The sequence below is a fragment of the Penicillium mononematosum genome, assembly GCF_028829835.1.
Source record: "Penicillium mononematosum strain IBT 11891 chromosome Unknown utg000003l:1.0-8172316.0:1.0-8177699.0, whole genome shotgun sequence".
Taxonomy (NCBI): Eukaryota; Fungi; Ascomycota; class Eurotiomycetes; order Eurotiales; family Aspergillaceae; genus Penicillium; species Penicillium mononematosum.
Genome location: NW_026643273.1, coordinates 389742 through 408556, shown reverse-complemented (window position 1 = coordinate 408556; position 18815 = coordinate 389742). Strand labels below are relative to the sequence as shown.

General features: G+C 47.1%; 7 protein-coding genes across 7 annotated transcripts; 4 read left to right on the top strand and 3 right to left on the bottom strand.

Annotated features, from left to right (window-relative positions):
* Window positions 1-340: 340 nt before the first annotated feature.
* On the top strand, window positions 341-1471 carry N7519_005061 (60S ribosomal protein uL24). The gene is made up of 5 exons (XM_057291837.1): window positions 341-422; window positions 537-649; window positions 780-816; window positions 883-965; window positions 1021-1471. The coding sequence occupies exons 1-5, from the start codon at window positions 404-406 to the stop codon at window positions 1171-1173; spliced, it is 405 nt and encodes a 134-aa protein (XP_057146648.1). The 5' UTR covers window positions 341-403; the 3' UTR covers window positions 1174-1471.
* A 1120-nt stretch (window positions 1472-2591) lies between these two features.
* Window positions 2592-3427, bottom strand: N7519_005060 (synaptobrevin family protein; the record flags this gene model as incomplete). The annotated part of the gene is made up of 3 exons (XM_057291836.1): window positions 3384-3427; window positions 3071-3311; window positions 2592-3017 (listed from the first exon to the last, which is right to left on the bottom strand). Exons 1-3 carry the CDS (start codon window positions 3416-3418, stop codon window positions 2592-2594), a joined length of 702 nt encoding a protein of 233 aa, XP_057146647.1. The 5' UTR covers window positions 3419-3427.
* A 546-nt stretch (window positions 3428-3973) lies between these two features.
* N7519_005059 (uncharacterized protein) lies at window positions 3974-4960 on the top strand (the record flags this gene model as incomplete). The annotated part of the gene is made up of 2 exons (XM_057291835.1): window positions 3974-3993; window positions 4042-4960. The coding sequence occupies 2 exons, from the start codon at window positions 3974-3976 to the stop codon at window positions 4958-4960; spliced, it is 939 nt and encodes a 312-aa protein (XP_057146646.1).
* Window positions 4961-5196: 236 nt separating this feature from the next.
* Window positions 5197-6946, bottom strand: N7519_005058 (Synaptobrevin; the record flags this gene model as incomplete). The annotated part of the gene is made up of 3 exons (XM_057291834.1): window positions 5197-5424; window positions 5481-6488; window positions 6545-6946. 3 exons carry the CDS (start codon window positions 6944-6946, stop codon window positions 5197-5199), a joined length of 1638 nt encoding a protein of 545 aa, XP_057146645.1.
* Window positions 6947-7639: 693 nt separating this feature from the next.
* Window positions 7640-10039, top strand: N7519_005057 (uncharacterized protein; the record flags this gene model as incomplete). The annotated part of the gene is made up of 2 exons (XM_057291833.1): window positions 7640-7677; window positions 7810-10039. 2 exons carry the CDS (start codon window positions 7640-7642, stop codon window positions 10037-10039), a joined length of 2268 nt encoding a protein of 755 aa, XP_057146644.1.
* Window positions 10040-10327: 288 nt separating this feature from the next.
* On the bottom strand, window positions 10328-12889 carry N7519_005056 (uncharacterized protein; the record flags this gene model as incomplete). Its single annotated transcript, XM_057291832.1, has 1 exon — window positions 10328-12889. The coding sequence occupies one exon, from the start codon at window positions 12887-12889 to the stop codon at window positions 10328-10330; it is 2562 nt and encodes an 853-aa protein (XP_057146643.1).
* Window positions 12890-16596: 3707 nt separating this feature from the next.
* Window positions 16597-18241, top strand: N7519_005055 (uncharacterized protein; the record flags this gene model as incomplete). The annotated part of the gene is made up of 6 exons (XM_057291831.1): window positions 16597-16636; window positions 16689-17139; window positions 17301-17494; window positions 17551-17633; window positions 17695-18090; window positions 18203-18241. 6 exons carry the CDS (start codon window positions 16597-16599, stop codon window positions 18239-18241), a joined length of 1203 nt encoding a protein of 400 aa, XP_057146642.1.
* Between the last annotated feature and the right edge of the window lie 574 nt (window positions 18242-18815).

The following is an 18815-nucleotide window of genomic DNA, read 5'->3' as shown; positions in this document are numbered from 1 at the left end:
TTGCGCATGGAGGGATTGAATCACGGCCGAATAGGGAAAGGCCGGGTATAACAAGTAATGACAAAAAGTCTATGAAACGCAAATTGGGACCAAAGTTGAAGAAATTAGGAAGGAAGTCCTTACAGTCCCGAAGAAGGTGCGGCCAAAGAGCTGGTCTGCCGCAGATGTTGTCGAGGCGCATCGAGAAGCGCGTCGGAGGTGGGTCTCATCATCAACCAATCATATAACGAGGGGTTTCTGCCTTGTTTATTAGGTGTCTAGTTGCAAGCCCTGAGACGGCTTAGCGGGAAATTAGTAAGCACACAATCCGGATCCAAGTTGGAATATTCGGCTACACAAGAAAAGATCCTCTCTTCGACCAACGCCAACGACACCCGTTCACTTCCCACTCACGACCTTTAAGATGGCTGTCCGAACCCACGGTGCGTACTCTCTCGCATCTCGCCTTGCGCCGATTTGATTTACAACTGCCCGACCCCTATCGATACGAATTTTCGCCAATCTTCAACTTTCAATACTGATGGTGTCTCCTCCAGGTATCGCCTCTTCGCGGAGCAAGTCTCGCAAGGCTCACTTCCAGGCCCCCTCCAGCGAGCGCCGTGTTATCCTCAGCGCCCCCGTCTCCAAGGAACTTAAGGAGAAGTACGGAGTATGTACCACTTGAACCTCCAAATCGAATGTGCGTCTGTTCGAGTCGAGTTTTCGGGATTGGAAACTAGGACGATACAGTCGCCAGCATCACACAATACAGAACAATTCTAACCAGTGTTCTGTAACAGATCCGCTCCATTCCTATCCGCAAGGACGACGAAGTCGGTGAGTTCTATCCTTGATGCAACCTGAGATTCTTCTCAAGATCATGAAACTGACTACTATATGCAGTTGTTGCCAGAGGTTCGCAGAAGGGACGTGAGGGAAAGATCACCAACGTCTACCGTCTTAAGTTCTCCATCTTCGTCGAGAAGGTACGATTCGAATTCACATGACAGTCATTGCGGTGGATACTTACTGCGGTTTTAGATCGTTCGCGACAAGAGCAACGGCCAGAGCGTGCCCATTCCCCTCCACCCCTCCAAGGTCGTCATCACCAAGCTGCACCTCGACAAGGACCGTGAGCAGATCATTGAGCGCATGGCCAAGGGTCGTGAGGCTGTCAAGAGCAAGTCGGCTTAAGGGATTTCTTACGTGTGGGGTATAGGTTCATGTTGCAATGGCGGTTGACGGCGCGGGTTCATTTGAAGGACTCTTGAGAAACGGAGTTTCCCACCTGCTATGATCAGGGTAAAGTTTCTGAAACCAGGTGCATTGCGATGAATGAAAAATGAACAAAATTTCCTTTTTCTTCTATCCGGAGTCGGTGCTCGCAAGGCAATTCACTTTGCGCAGCCGGCGTTCTTTTCCTTACGTCTCCCGCGCACATAGGAACGTCCGTCAAATGCTACAGCTCAATCTTCAGGCCATTCCGTTCCGTGTCCAGTTTGCAGCTCGTCCGATCTAGCATTTCTTTCTTCCCTTTGCTCGATTTTGTAGCGACCTCTCCACTCGCTTCCAATCCCAATTCCTCCGTATTGGAGATATTGGAAACTAGACCGCCTTATTATCTCCTCGTCAATCTCGCGCCTTTTAGGACGGACCCTATGGTTGAAGAGGTAAACACTTGGCGTAAACAAAACCACAGGGCTACTGGGAAGCTGGTAGCCTCTGTCTTACCTGCAGACTCGCTCTGATGCTTTCGGGCAAGGACGAAGTGGGTTTGATGGTGAGGTACATATCTTACTCCAGTTGGAGGATATATAGGCTGTAGATTGTAGGAGCCGGCTCTATATCTTCGATGCGGGGGATAATAGATACTTCTTATCAATCAATTGGTTTACTTTTCTTTGCATCAATCTTTCCTTTCAGCTTTCCTAGCATTCGTCTTACGCAATTCTTATGCTTCAGCTAGCTGTACATCGTGCAGAGCAGCAGATTGCAATGGCTATGGAGATGAGCAAAATGTAATGCGCCCTCGACACTAGTAGCTTTGCTGTTCTATCGTATATCCACTCGAGTAAGATCGTGGTCTCTTTTAACAAATTGGAGGAATTCTAGTGACTTAACTTAGATGTACAACTACATATTAAGCCCTGGATCCGATGTATATTCTTCGCCATGCCTAGCCGAGTCAGTGGTAAAATCTAATTACATATGATAGCTAATCTGTCCATGAGATACCATGGCCTATTGAATAAATTGTATTTACATGCCAATAAACAAGAAATCCACCATTTACACAGCTAAAGCCTTGACAGGCAGGCGACGTGAGACATACCAAACCCACAGGTTAGACACCAAACACTTTCCATCACTCAGTCCTAGGGGCATGCAAAATTCGATACACTGAAATACAAGTCAGATAGATTTAATATACAAATCCGAGTAGGAAGATAAACCAGGAGTAAAAGCGGAGCAAACTCAGAAAAAGTAGGAAAGCAGATAACCATCGCATCGTGTCTCATGAGGAAGTCGGAAACCGAAGCAACCCCAGAACCTGGATATTTGAAGAATAAAGCACGCTCGCTGAAATGTTCGACTAGCCATCCGAAGCTGCGCTAGTGTCCAACACACTTGCCCCATGCAGGTAGTCCACATCCCATGCCAATGAACAGATATAGCAAGAAGATGACGACGACTACCATCATAATCATCAACTTAGTATTCTTCCACCACATCCGCCTCCGCAGTCCCCGACTACGGATCCGGAAATCATGCGCACTCCCGCCAAGCCGATCCGTCTTGTCAACCAGCAGATCAATGCGCTCGCCGCGCTCCAGGACCCGCTCAATATTCTCGGTCATTATATCGCGGACGCTGTCGATCTCGCGCCGGGCTGATGCGAGCGAGTCTGCTGGTGGGGCGGTGTTGTAGGCTTGTAGGAGAGAGCGCAGCTCGTTGTTGAAGGCAGCGCAGCCGTAGGCGGGCAGTGAGGCGAACTCGGTTGTGGATGGATCGTAGGTTGTTAAAAACTTCCGCTTCATCTCTAGTAGGTAGGCGAATGGGATGCGGCGGCCTTGCTTGCCGATGCAACTACCACGAAGCTCAGGGGAGCGTGTGAGTTGGGCTCTGCGATGTTGCCATCCTCAGATTGGCTGCCTGTTGGCGAGTCGGCAATGTAATGGACAAAAAGCCGTTCATGGGTGAAGGTGAGCTTTTGTGGCTTGTCGTGTGTGATCTTTGGGAGGATGATGGAGGCTAGTGACGAGGCGGCGGTCGATGAACTACCCGGTGAGGAGTGTTCGGCCAGAATAGTAGTGCGATGGGCGATGCACGAGCTGAAGTAGATTATATGTTAGTCCAAGAATAGACTCTTTGATCGCTCAGATATCATGTGGGGCAAGACTTACTAGAGCAAAGAGCTCGTCTTGGAGGATGAAGCCATAGTGATATGATGTCAGTGGCCGTGACCTCAAATATAGAGGGATCGTAGGGGGAAAAAAAGAGGAGTAATAGTCCAAGTGACAGAAGAGCCTGCAGTTTCCAGGCGCTTGTGTAATACTCAGGTATAGGAGCTAAGTAGTTAAGGTCTTGCAATCTGGAGTACCTTGCACCCGTTGACTGGGGCAGTTCGCGCAAAGCCGCTGAGTCAGCCCACCTCAATGCCCACCTGCAGGTGCCCCGGTGCCCCGGCGCCTTACCGAGGTGGTTAACTATGTGCTCCGTAGGTAGCCCTGGAGTTGTTGCCCATGTCTTTCAGAAAGCGTCAGTACGGCGACACAACCCACACAGCCCAGCCTGAGCTTCTACAAAGCCCGTAGACCTACCCGTGGACATCGCCTGCATATCTGGAACACTTGCTGTCGCCTGCCAAGACATGGTACATTGCAGACACCTGCTTTGAAGGACTCTGCGCGCTATGAACACTCGAAGCTTCTCCAAAGCATCAATTCACAAATATTACACTACTATTCTCGCAAGCACTAACTCCCAATCACCAATGGATCACGAAGGAATCAAGTGCGTCCCATCCCTACAAGCCTCTTGAGAGACTAACTAAATAAACAGTTCTCCTTATTTCGTCGGAAATACAATCAAATTACAGCTGAAGACACCCTACGATGAACAAACAACAGACGCCAGAATCATCAAGGTCTTTGAACCATTCACCCTTTCCTCTACAATGGTCGTACGACTAGCATCTTCTTCTTTGGCTTTAGAAGGTGATGTGATACTGAAGCTGTTTGACCGACGTTTTGCAAGAACAATTAGGGAAGAGCGAGAAGTCTGTCCCTGGACCTCGGATATCGAAAAGGAATATCATCAATTCATTCTCGATGGTGGTGCATTAAAATTATTCACCGAGCTCAAGGCCAACACCGAACTAGCAGAACAAGAAGGGGACGATTGGAACGATTTGCAATTCGAAGCCTATCTCCATCATCTTATGCTAGGCCTCTATGAGACGGAAGTCGAAGTGTACAACACCCTAAAGGATTTACAAGGGAACGATATACCCCGACTGTTTGCATGCGTCACGGTGCCCCATTCCACCTGCGAGCAGACAGCACCCATCAGTCAATATGTGGATGTTCCTGGTATCCTTTTGCAGTACATCGTAGGGGTTTCATTAAGCGATACTGCTATGCATGCCCCCATGGAATGCTGGCAGAGTATCTGTGAAGACGCCATTCGGATTGTTCATCTTATCGGTGATCGAGGGATACTCAACCAGGATGTCAAACCGAGGAATTGTATTCTGCACAGGAACATGGACAATGGTTTCAAGGTTTTCATGATCGATTTTGCGTTATGCCATTTTCGCAAAGAATATCAAGATGAAACGGAGTGGAGGAAATGGAAAGCTATGGAGGATGAAGAAGGCGCGATTGGATATGTCATGCAAAGGTACTTAGCGGGTGGATTTGTCTATCATCGATCTGCTCAATATACACAACTAAGTGACGAGTTCCAGAGTGATGAATGAGATCTTCTATTTTGCTTTCAACCCTGATCAATGTAAATTTAATAATCCAGAACACTTACCGGGTCACGGCCTAGCGATGTGAAGAGCAACTCGTCCTCCACTTCTTGTCCATCTAGTTATCTAGTTCGGGAACTGGAGGGTGTCCTAAAGGCAAGGACCCTCTGGATCAATGAGTCGGGAGCCCAGACGGACCAAAAAGCAGCGCCAGGGCTCTCAGTAGTCGATTTGGCTCTGTGTTATATGCAATCCTCTATTGATTTTATGTCGCAGTAAAATTTCAAGTCCTCTTCCAAAGGGGAAAGAATCTTCTCTTCCACCTCATTTTGGAACTTCTCTTCTGTCAGTGATGTGTATACCGCGTCTAGTCCAGATATACACCGCAAGACACTGTTCTTATAGTTCGGGCCAGAGTCCATCTCATTGGCCAAGCGTCGCGCTGCCAAAGGGTCGGAGAATTCTGGTGGCTAGATTGTGAAGTCAGACCTGTAAGCTATCCGAGGTGGCTATGGATGGTACACACCATCTTTCTTTCAGCTTCATTTTTCAGGTTCTCAAACAATTCTCGGTACCAAAGCTCTAAGAGAACAATCCCCAGTGAAAATAGGCATGGAATCGATGCATTCAACCAGGGTTTTGGAAGACTTTGGGATATATCAGTCAAGTCCATATTCCGAGTTTCAAAGCTGCGTCGAATCAACGGGCCGTCGAAGTCAACTGTGGCATCCAAGGAACGCAGGAACAAGATATCATCTTTGCTCCAGAAATCTGTTAACCAATCCGTAGTATGTAGCTGCATCACCGAAGAAGCTAACTTTAATCCCAGCCGAGATCGTTGCTCTTGACGGAATAATTTATCACGCAGAACTTGGGCCAGGGATACTGTATCAATGTTTTTGAAGTCCAGTAGTCTTTGATGGTAATCCATAGACCTGATACGATGCTGTTGGCCTTTCTCACTTGTGATGAAGCCCAGCCAATCCCGTGATGAGGACGGCCCTATGATTGTTGCGCATAGGTCGGAGATGTCTTCATAATCGGATGCTGTTGGGGAGGGTGGATCGGCAAATCTCACTTGGCTATGACGATCAGTATCCCGACAGAGCTTTGTTTCATTCGTTTTCCAAGGCTCCATCTCAATCTCTCGCCAGTTTCTCGATGAAAACGCAATATTGGACGTAAATATAGCGTGGAAATAGAGGCCTTTTGCAGTAGTTTTCGCACTGCGGAATTCTAGTTTCATATTCACATCGTGCCGCAGCATGCAATTGCAGCTAGGTGATGCTGGAAATTTGTTCTGGAATATCTCATACAGATCAATAGCGTGAGAACGGATCCGCACATAGTGCTTGGTGTTTCTGCGTGAAACATGGCGTGTAGCGGTCATAGGCTGATTTTGCTCTGTCAATCGCGCTAGAAAGTTGTTCAGGCGCCCGGCTTCTTCAAGGTGTCGGGTGATATCGTCCTTTTTGAGCACGAGGATGATCTTCTTCCACTGCCGGCGGCGAGACTTTTTATCGAGCGGTTTGGACTAAATGGGATATTTAAGTCAGAATCAGCAGCGAAGCCAATTGACAATAAGCTTACTCGACCGTCGCCTGCATCTATCGCAGTCAAATCCCTGATCTTCGCCAGCTCTTCGTTCATATCCTCCACCGTGTCTAGATATTCCTGCACAGACTTTTGACGGAAGACATGTTCCTTGACAAGATCTCCTTCCCGCCATCGGGGATCTGTTGGGTCTTGCATCATCTCGGCTATCTCTTCTTCCCCAACTCCGCACTGATTGGCAACATCCTCCATGAATCGCCTGCAAGAGTTGCTAAAGCTGGTCTGCTCGCGAGCCAGACCTCGACCGATGCGTTTCAAAACATGTTGATAGTGAAAGAAGTCGTTGACTAAGCCAGTTCCTTCGGAATAGAACTTGAGGCCATGGGTAATAACCGGAAAGACCGCCAGAACAACTCCAACTATCTCGAAACCACTCATATCGAGAAAGACATAGACCAGAGGGCAAAAGGAAATGTCTTGAAATGCCTTGGAAAAATAAAGAAGGAAGGTATCTTGGAGTGGGATGGGGGTAGGCGCTATGGACAGCACAACAACCCCGCTATGGCAATTACGCGCCAACCCGAGACAGGCAATTGATCTCAACTTCTCTCAACTTCTCTCATTCTCTCATGGCTGTACACACTCTGTGACCACCTACTCCGGCATTCAAAGCTGTACCGGCAGCAGACACCTCATCTTCGCCTCAGCATCCGCCTTGGCCCCGGGCTGGTGTTTAAGATGGAGTTAGAGAGAGACCCATCGACGAGTTCCCTCGTTGCGCTATGCATTCGCGACTTCCACAAACTGCTAGATTCTATTCCAGGTGAACAAAATGAGATCCGCCTGAAGGTGCAGGATGAGATGGGCATGCTACGGGTGTGGGCTGGAAATTTCGGGGCACATCGCACACAGACAGACAGATTATCTTTGGACTACCGACTTCGAGAGGCCTCGGACTTACATCGAGAGGTTCAAAACCATATCAGGGATATTATCGAAGCCATCCAAGGAGGTATTTGAAATAACCTCAATTTGAACACTCGAATCGTTACTTATTCTACCTAGCGATCTCTTTTTTTCTCGGCAAATGGAGAGTCCTTCAATCTCGATGACGCCTCTGCTGGCTCCGAAATGGACGAGTTGGACGCAGATGATTCGGATTCAGACGGGTTTTGGGATCAGGTCAAAGCAGAGAGTGCCGAGCACTCCAATCTGGACGAATATATGCTCGACATTCAATATACAATTGCCAGCCTGTAAGTTACCCTTGTCCGAAGAGCACTGACACTGACGCATTGCAGTTACAAATTCTCCTTGACTCTTCAGAATCCAGCACATCGGTATCGCACAGCTCAAGTGTCGCGTATTGAACTTGGCCATTTCGAATTCTACGACATCCAACGTGTGTCAGACGAATACAACATTCCACAGAATAGTACGCTCGCTCAACGCCTCGGCAAAGCAAACACAGAACGCCGTCAACTTCTCGCATACTACAAGGAACACAAGGAAAAGATTTCCGAATATGTTGGTGTAGCCGTGCAAAAGGTCACAGAGGTCCAAGAGGAGTCGACCAGGGATACAGGAACTCGAAGCATTTCTAGAAAATGGACACAGGATGACACGGTCTACGGTAGGGATAAAGAAGATGGATCTGATTCGGGAGAAACAAAGCTCTCTGCAACGACCTCGACCGCCGGTGGCCAGGCACATGCCTTGATAGCGCCACCGCCGCCAGCAGACGTGGTGAACACAACCCAGATCCCACCATTTATCTGCCCATATTGTTACCAGACAATCCAGCTCGAGGATCTGGATAAAGACTGGAAGTATCACGTATACAGTGACTTGCGGCCCTATATCTGCACATTCGGAGACTGTGTCAAATCCAACCAGTTGTACGACAGCTACACGGAATGGAGTGAGCATGAACGACAATTCCATCGGCGAGAGTGGATTTGTAATATATGCTCATATGCTTTCAAATCCGAGGCTTTATTCCGGAATCATCTTGGGGATACTCATACCGGAGTACTTCCTGAAGACCAGCGGGAGGCGGTGGTGAAACTGTCCGAACGACCTACATCTTCTGCACAGCAATGCCCCCTGTGTACGACACTTCCCATTACAAATCCGAGTCACTTTCAGCAGCACCTAGCCCAACATCTCCGGGAACTCTCTCTTTTTGTTCTGCCCCATCCCGATCCAGAAAAAAATGAAAACGCAGCCCGCGAGGGGGAGTCAAATGAGTTCCAGCAAGTTGTGGTAATTGACCATCAAGGGAGATCATCATTGGAGTATATACCAACAAACCAAAGATCTTCAGTGTTGGAGAGAGGTCAAACTTTGAGTGAGGGTTCGGAATCATATGATCGACTCGAAAGCCCCGAGGCAGAGAATCAGCCAGTAACTCAAGGCCAAGTGGACAATGAGCTCCAGGAAATGGAGAACAATAAAAGGATTCTGGGGCTGGAGCACACATTGACTGTGGAAAGCATGAACAAGCTCGTGTCAACTTATTGGAAGCGGGACCAATTGGAGGAGGCCGCGAAACTCTTAGAGCAAGTGCCGGCGATCAGAAATATGAAGCTCGGCGAGGACCACTCCGCTACACTGACGAATATGAGCAACATCGCGTGTTCATACAAGAGCCAGGGGAATTGGGTCGAGGCCCTGAAGTTTGATCTAAAGATGTTGGAGAAGAAGAAGCTGATGCTTGGTCCGAGACATTCGTGGACCTTGGATGCTATGAATGACATAGCCGACTCATATGCGAACCTTGGTCGCTACGAAGAGGAAGAATTGATTGCGCGCCAGCTAGTCGACATCGCTGGGGAAGTACTATCGCCAACGGATGAATCGCTATTAATATGGAAAATGAGCCTCGTTTCGACGTATCGAAACCAAGGGAAGCTGGACCATGCCAAAAAGCTTGGACAAGAGGTTGCCACTACTTGCCAAGTGTCATTTGGCATGAACGATCCCTTAACACTCACCGCTCTAGTAAGCCTTGCATCTACATATCAAGATCAAGCTCGATGGTCAGATGCCAAGGATATCGGAAAGGAGGTAGTGAGAATCAGCGAGATTGTGCACGGCGAGACACATCCCGAAACACTTGTGTTTATGAGGAAACTGTGCTACACAATCAGAAATCAAGGCCACCTAGAAGAGGCTAAGAACCTCGGAGAAAAGGCCATAAGCGGGATGGAAAAGGCTGGGATGGGTCGCGATAGACGCATGATGGTCGCCATGGTCGATCTCGCAGTGACGTATCGCGAGCTACGATTAATGCCCGAGGCCGAAGCTCTAGTATCTCGGGCTTTACATTTAATGGAAGAGACCCTTGGCAGGGACAACCCACAGACAATCTCCGCCATGCTCGATCTCAGTGTCATATACCAATCGCAGAACAAGCTGGATGCTGCGAAAGAGTTGGCGGAGACGGTGCTTGCGCATCGAGAAAGAATTTTTGGGAAGGATCATCCTGACACCGTTGAAGCGCTGGAGAATTTGAGGAGTATCATATAGAGGCTGGTCAGAGGGCCTATCTCGGGTCGTTGGAGGACAAAATGAAGGTAACGGAGGAATAGGAAAACGACGTATATTAGATTTACTATAGATGTGCCTACAATAGAGTCCCTGGGTAGCTTTTGCACCTGGGCAGTTCGCGCAGACGCAATAGAGAAGTAACTTAGACGCCATCTTGAGCGATGTTCTTTCCTATGCTCACATTCTGATTCTCTACCTCCTGTCGAAAAAAAAAATAAAAATAAAGAAAGAAGGAAACAAAGGAAAGAAAGAAAACCATCTGGTTATTTAAAAGTAGTTGTGGACATCGATGAATTCGAACTCAGTATCATTACCTTCTTCGTCTTCCACTTTGTCCACTTCGATATCATCGGAAATACCAGCAAAGGAAGGCTCAGGCGATCCCACATCCACGGTAATGGTATCATCGCTCTGTGTTTCGTATTCACCATCGTCGGTGGTCAGGCCAACCAGCGATGATATCTCACCCTCCGACCGGACTTCATCATAGCTCTCATGATTCTCACGCTTGACCCTAAACTGTGAATAGTCGGTAGAGTCCACGGACATGATATCCGAAGCATGACTGTAAGTGGCATTATGGGACGCGCCACAAATAGTGCTCTGGGCGTCACTATGCTCGATCTCGCTGAGAGAATCATTCGAGGTAACACTGCCATTGTGCACGGCAGGCCCCGGAGCTGAGAATCCGCCGACGTCCGTGGCGGGAACGATCAGGTCGGTGAAAACACCGCCCGTTTCATCGTCGTTTCCGCCCGCCCATAGAGGTAGGTATTGGAATTCGTTGTATGTGAGGCAGGTTAGGATATCTGTGAGTTCGTGTCGAATTGTGGGTGGGCCGCGGTGCTGCAACATCTCTAGTGCGTATTGTCTCAGGAAAGAATAAACCTCATCTTTGAATGTGCTTTCGTTGAACACGGCTGAGATGTCTGTCTTGTGTGGCATTCGAGATGCAGGCGGAAGACATGGGTTAGGGGTGGGAGCAGGAATGGGACTGAGGAATGGGCCGTTGTTAAAGGTGCTGCCGACCTTGATTCCGGTTTCTGCCTTCCGGACGTTGATAGTCATCTCCGTCGTAAAATGACCACCTGCATGTCTGGCAGCTAGAGCCTCTTCCTCCTGGCGAGCCTGCGCTCTAGTTCTAACCGTTTCATTGAACACATGGCTCATCTGTCGAACTTCACCGGGCGACACGTGGCGGATCATTGCTGCAGTTTCACCACCAAAGGCTGGTGAGCCATTGCCAATTTCCGCTATTGAAGAATGAGACTCCTTGCGAGAGGTGGAATCTTGGTAGAGATCTAGGGATAGCAGTGCGCCCCAGAAGCTTTTCCCGATTAATCGCTGGAGGACAAATCCCTTGTCTATGCCCCATCGGTGGTATGCGTTTTCGGATCTCTCCAAGTTTGGCGCCACATGGAATGAGCGATTTGTGTCTCTTTCATTGATTAATGCCCCGTAGATGCGGTCACGAATGAATTCCTTCAGCGTCACGATCAGTGGATATACGACTCCACGGTCTGTAGGATAAAGTTGAAGATGGCGCGTAAGCTTCTGGAACTCAGTAATGTGTGCCAACCAGGGCATTTCATGTCCGGCCAACTGTAAGAAGCACCGAACGACGTAGTCACCAAAACTCTTGCTGGCATATTCGATACGTTGCACCTCTGTGTCGTCTAGAATATCGGAAATATGGCTCCGCACCAAGCTTTCCATTGACCCGATCGGTTTGAAACATGTAGCCCGGATCAGGTACAGCAGGGCTTCATCTCCAACCATTTCAATAAAAGCATCTCGGCAGAGGTAGGGAGACTTGATACCGCATGCCACTCGATATGTCACATCGGGATGAAGCTCAATGAACCGACTGTTGTTGAGCTCGTAGAACCACGAGATGATGTGGTCAGAGATGGCCGGCACCGTAGCCACGTCCAATATTTTGGCGAGCGCAAAAAAAGTCCACATCTTGCAAGGAGTGTCTATTCTAGGGTTTAGTCCTTCCAAAACGTGGAGAATGTGCTCGATGCCTTCACGATGACGGGAGGCTGAATATTCCACCGGCAGGCTTTTCTGCTCTACTATTTTAGGCCGTGATTCTGAAAATTTGTCCTGCGGTTCAGATGAGGCTTCAATCGGCTCATTTTTCATACGTTCACGTAGATGGTCGCCACAGGTATCGGTCCCGGGCTCAGGGGATGTTGTAGGGAATTGTGTGAGCTGCTCGACGGACTCCAACTCATCTTGTCCTCCAACACAGGACCGTGGCAAGTTCCACATTCTCTGTTTCGAGGCCCAAGTCCTGATACTCATAGGACATGAAAGCTCGGTTAGGAAGATGACTGCATCTTCGTCTAGAGTTGGAGGTGTGAGGTCCAAGACATATTGAATTCCATCTGGTAGTTTTCCAGTCAAGCCGCGTCGCTTTTGGACCCGAGTTTGCATTTGCGGATTGAAGAGTCGTTTGAAGTAAGCCGAGCCTGTAGCCAATAATCTTTCACTGTGGATGCGATGGGGAACTGTCTGTACGGAAAGAGGCAACTTGGATTGGATTGTCTCAGGAGAAGGGTCAATAAACACCAGTGTATCTGCGCCATGGAGAAGAAGTAGAAATGGCGTCGTTGTAAAGTTGAAAGGTGATTTTTGAAAATGCGGGGTACTCGTTGGGAGCGCTATAGGGGTACCGGGAGTGTTTGTAAGGGTTGAGATAGTGTCAGATTCTCTTGCAAGGTCAATATTGGGTTCTTGCTGGTTTTGTTGTTGCTGATGTGGGAGTAGATGGCTTTCGATTTCTTCCCGGGGGGTGCTGCCTGGAGGGTGAGGCGGCTCCATTTTGGACAGGCTTCAAGGGGTCAGTATGAAATGGGATGGAGATGGAGATGACTACAATATGTAGATATGTAGATATGTAATAAGTTGATGTTAGGTCAAGAGCAATAATTTATGATACCTAGGTAGTTCACAGGGTAGAAAAGAAGAGGTGGGGAAATGGGGAATGAGGCTCTGCTGCCTAGCACGAGATACAACGCATACATATAACTAACAAACAAGTCCTTGCCAAGTCCAGAAGTCTTTTTTGGTGGTCTTTCAGATCTTCTTTCAGATGTTATTGTAGATATCTTTCCTATATTTTTTAGATGTTTCCCTCTTGTGCAAAATATGCATACAATAAAAAGAATGTGTAAAATGGTTCTAATATTAACGTTCTACTCGTGACACTAACTTCAATCCTCCTATAACAACAGTTCAATGTTTCCATTGATTCTACTTGGCACCAATCGTACTAACTCCCTGTCAGAAAAGGTATAAAGTAGATGTTTTCGAAAAGTATTATGTTTCATCCATGGAAGGGTATTCTATTATCGAGGTTCGACCCCCCTTGCAAGGTTCAATGTTATCAAGATTTAACCTTCGATTACTATTATTTCATGCCGTATCCGCAACTCCTCGGACCACTCCCACCTTTTTTTTTTTAAGAGAACCTTCGAACACTACTTAGGCACCTAGGTAGTTATTATACCTTGGCTAAATGATCAATAATGTTCAAGTGCTCCGCCAGGCAGTTAATTAGTAAATCCGAGTTTATATTGTCATTCCAAGGTCATGCATGAATAGGAAAAGTTTACTCGGCCTAACCATGGCCCAATTCCCGGGAGTTCCAAGGTTGAGTCATGATGGCGTTGGACCGAGTAATCGTATAGGATTTCAACAGTTAGGGTATAAAGCTACTACTCCGCACAAACGAGCTGCGCAGTCCGTATAGTAAATGTGATAAATTACAATATCTCAACAACAATTGTCTATACCGCATTTTACTACGTAACCTGCGCAGCTCGTTTGGAATACGTTATATATAGCCCACGGACTATAGCACCTCCCGCCCCCTACCCGCGTAGGGGGTCGTAGATCTTTGTGCGGACCAGCTTTATCAAGATAATTGAGCCCCTGGGGCAACGCCCAACCTCACGGCCCGACTCCGAGAGACCAGAGCAAAAAGAGCAGTGACCGTGGATCGAACACGGGACTTCAAGATAAATGCTATAGATGCCTGGGCAACCTTGCAATCTCACACTCTACCGCTAATTACCTTCGGGGGAAAAAAAGTAAAGCAGTGACCGTGGATCGAACACGGGACTTCAAGATATAATGCTAAGTCCAAGGTAGGCACCTGGGCAAGATTGCACTAATTATATTGTTAGTTTGTTAGACTATGGATTTCGAATGTGAAAATGCTTACATCTCACACTCTACCGCTGAGTTACCACTGCAGGTTATATCTAATTCGTTTTGAGACATCATTAATTACCAGAAATGGGGATTTTGGCCCCTTGCCTATACCCCCTGGGTACATTAATCCTAACACTACCCGCTAATGAATCACGTTTTCAACCATGCTTTTTAATTTATTCCTACTCCTACGCCCGTTTGCAAGCTTCCTTTTCCTCCTAAAGATGCTCCAGCGCTTATAGAGAGGATCTATAAGCTCCATTCAGCTATTTAATAGGGGTATAATTGCATTTATAAGAGATGTCCTCTCTATAATTGGCTACACGACCAAAAAAGAGTATGAACGGCATGCTAGTGTTTCTGGACCTCGCCCTAGCCGGTTAAAGCTTGATACTACTTATAAAGCACCCGTGGACATCTTCTTAATAAATTATTTCGGAAAACCTATAGGTCACCCGCGAAGACCTTCTTACTAAGGTATCTTATAAAGTGAAACTCGACTTAATCTGATGCCCTTTGAATGCAACAACCTCCGAAATGTAGATAGAGACCTTACTTAACCAAGGACAACGCGCTAAAACGATAAGCGTACGTCGGAAGTCTAGCCAAAAGAGGGGTAATATTAAGGATTACCATGAGGGAGGAAGTAAGTTAGGCAGATATTTTAGGCTACTTTTTGGACTCTTACGTGGTAGAGAATCGTTCTCAGCAGACCGACTTTATCAATTATGGTTGGAATAAATACCATTAGGGGGTAAAAAAAAAGCAGTGACCGTGGATCGAACACGGGACTTCAAGATATAATGCTAAGTCCAAGGTAGGCACCTGGGCAAGATTGCACTAATTATATTGTTAGTTTCTTAGACTGTGGATTTTGGATGTGAAAATGCTTACATCTCACACTCTACCGCTGAGTTACCACTGCAGGTTATGTCTAATTCGTTTTGTATATAATTTCACATTCGGCTATTCTCTCTTTCTTCGAATGTGAAATTATTCAGTCCCGCAGATATCATCTATTTTATTAAATCTAATCTAGCTTTAAGACTTTCAAGATCAGTGAGCATTTTTACCGCAATTACTCGTTTTCCTTTGATTAATTAATATTAGCTGTTGTTAACCTAACCTACCTATATATGTAGGTTTCGTGAAAATATCAGCCGTTTAGAATTGCTTATAGTGATGTAGTAATTTTTATAGATGGAAAAATACATATGTAGAAGATACTGTACAGGATCGGCCCATGGTGAGCAATGGGACTATCAAACGCCCGCTTTGGGGCAAGGCCATCTTGCGGTTCTGTCAAAACGATACTGTTTTCCACTTTAACTCTACACCTTCACAGGATTCAGTAATGCTGTTCTAGTCGTCGGTGTTGGGGGGCGGAATTTGATCAGGGGGCTTCCCCTGGTTCTTCTGCGTTCCCTTGTTAGTAGCCGCAGAATATATAATATATCGAAAACAGCGTAAAATGATTTTAACGATGCACTACTCGCAACACTAACTTCCATATCATATAATATCGTCCATTGAACGTAATTGGGCTGCACCAAGTGTACCAACGAAAGAACACAAATGAGGGATGTAGTAGATGTTCTCGAGAAATATTATTGTTGAAGTATTGATCCAGACGGAGAAGTCATGGTACTATTCCACGGATGTTATTTAGGTACTTGGAACTTCTTATAAAGAACTTCAACTAGATATATATATACAAGTACCTAACACTGGAAGCAATTAAACATGTAAGCGCTGGCTTTGCAACAATGAACCTGCGTGAAAGAAAGGCAACTTGTACGGTTGCTATTTAAGCCACCAATGTTGGACTAGCCAGGACCTTTTCACAAGTCGGTCTTGATTGATGTAATAAGTGTCTCGATTCCAAAATCCTTTTTGCGTGACAATATGTATTGGGGGTAACTACCCGGGGTATCTACCTGTTTCCGAGTATTTTTTTAATTTTTATCTGAGTGAACTGGTGCTCCGTGCACTGGTTGATGATTCTATGCCCTTGTTATTTGGAGCCAAGACATCACTGCTATGTTTGTGATTAGATTGGATCGTACAAAATGATGGAGGATATATGGCGAGCTTCCCTTCCTCTTCTTTCCTTTCTATCCTTCTGCTGCTTAGTGGATTGTCCACGCAGATCCAGCTCGACCCACCAACAGTGCCCTTCATTATAACGCAAGTCTCGTCCCCGCCATGGAGAACAGCCAACAAGCGGATACGTTTCGTTTTTTCGGGATGTGTGGCTGGAACACCCAGCGCCATTTTTGCGAGATGAGGATTTGGCAATTTTCCGACAATACATGCCCATGATAGAAAGAATGGACAGTGAATGGACGCGCCGTATGTGGATTATCTGTGTTTTACCAACTATTAACTGACACCGAGGGGACAGGGCCACGATCTAACTGGGATCTCACTTGCCGATTCGAACGGTTCGTTCAAGAAGAGACCGAGGTTTGGCGTCAGCTTGGGGTTGAGCGATCAAACCCGGGAGAATTCCTTCTCACCCCAAGTAAATCGATAAATGGCCCCCTGGCGCATCACCTTCTGAATCCGACGTTCTTTGTCGCTGACCCACGCTCTCACGACACCGACGATCTAAGCAATCCAACCATGAGCCTGCTCCATGATAATGGGTTTTCTTCTGGGCAAGAATGTTTCTTTTTTGATCAGTTTTGTCGCCGAATTCAGACACAGGATTGCCTTTACTTCTGGACCGAGGAAATTCAAAAGCCTCACGATGACTTTGTTCGCGATACTCGCCGCAATATGTATGCCATTGTTGAGATCTTATGGGGCGAGCATGCGTGGATGAAGACGAAGCAACAATGTGATCTTATCCGGTTCCTCTGTGGGATAATCTCAAAGAAGTTAAATTCTATCTTGAGATAGAGTCCGAGAGACTGAAGCGTTTCGTGATTTAGGTTCATCATCCCCAGTTTTTCTTCCGTCCCAGGCGGCAAACAAGGACAGATGGTGTTCTTGACCGAACAATACAAGCTAGGGTCCAGGATACAGCCTTAGCGTTTGCTGCCAGCCTCGTTGGCATTCAAATCGAGCGAAACTTCTACGAAAGCCACCCCCGAGGGAAGTATCCTCGTTTGGGGTCAAAACAAAAGCAGATCTGCGAAGCATTGGAGAGCTTGTCTTTGGTGGAGGCAGCCAACGAAGAAATCGTCAAGTCCGAGACAAGGGTCGGTATGACAAACAGGAGAGAATAAGGGAAGAAGAGGACCTCCAAATGATCTCGAAAGAGCTCGAGAATGGGCAGACGATACGAGAAGAGGTTCAAAGGGACCCAGAGGGAAAGACAGTGACAAACGCCCATGAAAATACAGTGAGTAGAGGGCAGAATTTCTGAAACCAAAAGCAGATATCTAACTCATTGTGAACCATAGGAGCTTTGGCGAAGCCGCCAAATCCAGATTTCGGACCTCATAAAGTCTTGGTTTGATGTTTGCCGCGCTTCGAAGGACAATTCACTTCCCGCCGAGTCATACCCGGATGGCTCGCTTCTCGATGACTCTTCTTGGTTTCTCCTGCCCCCTAAATTGGTTGAATGGCTCCAGAGCCAGGACGGTCTCAAAATCAAAGGGAAAGAAATCGAAAGTCGTGAAGATCTTGAAAGGGCATTTGGGCTTCTTCGCTGTGATCCAAAAAAGCTTCAGAATGGGTGCGTTGACACTTCACCAATCAAGGAAATTGCCATAGAAGTGGGCTATAAGTACACCGAATACGCGCGCCTCAGCAGAAGGAAGCCTATCATCCTGGAGTGGACGATACCTCTTCCAAAAGTAATATCCAGGGCGTGCGCGTCTTGTAAGCGTCCGGTTCTTGATGATGCTTTTCCTTATTTCGCAAAGAATGACCAGAGCTTTTATATCCTAAGAACTCTCCAATTCACAGGATGTGGTCTGCCAGGGTGCGAAGGAAGCGTGGTTCTAGTGCCATGGGACAAATGGCAAAATTCAATGAAACCAAACAAACCAGATCTTGAAAAGCCACTTGAGCAGCCAAATGGTCGAGCAGACTGGAGTTCCTTTTTTTGCCGCTCTAGAAACGAGCTGGGCAAACTTCCGGAAACCGTTCAGATAAGATGCAGCAAATGCGGGGCACCAAGACTGGAGAGTAGAGCCCGATGGACGATCGAAAGGAGTCCTCGTTTTGTCATTCCAATTCTCAAATGCAACGAGCCCCCTTGTAACGGAAGAGACCGATCGTTCAAGCCAATACATAATTTTAGATCTATTCATGGAAGTGCTCTCTCGAAATATTGGAAGGAGTCCATAACCGCGGGGTTCAACCCCGCGAACGCAAGTTCCCTGCGGAGCAAGTTCCTGGAGCGCCTGGGACTCTCTAACTTGAGGGAAGCTATGAAAGCAGGCCAACACAAGCCCACAGACGTACCTCCATCAAGCTTAAAGAGGAAACTTTGAGAAAGGATGGAAGTACCGGAACGCAACCCCGATTTCTAAACAAGGATAAATTCAAGCGAGCAACAGAGGAAGATATCTCGACT

Coding starts and splice junctions, on each gene's coding strand:
- N7519_005061 (XM_057291837.1), top strand. Junction 650..779: donor AACTTAAGGAGAAGTACGGA/GTATGTACCACT, acceptor GTTCTGTAACAG/ATCCGCTCCATTCCTATCCG. Junction 966..1,020: donor TCTCCATCTTCGTCGAGAAG/GTACGATTCGAA, acceptor CTGCGGTTTTAG/ATCGTTCGCGACAAGAGCAA.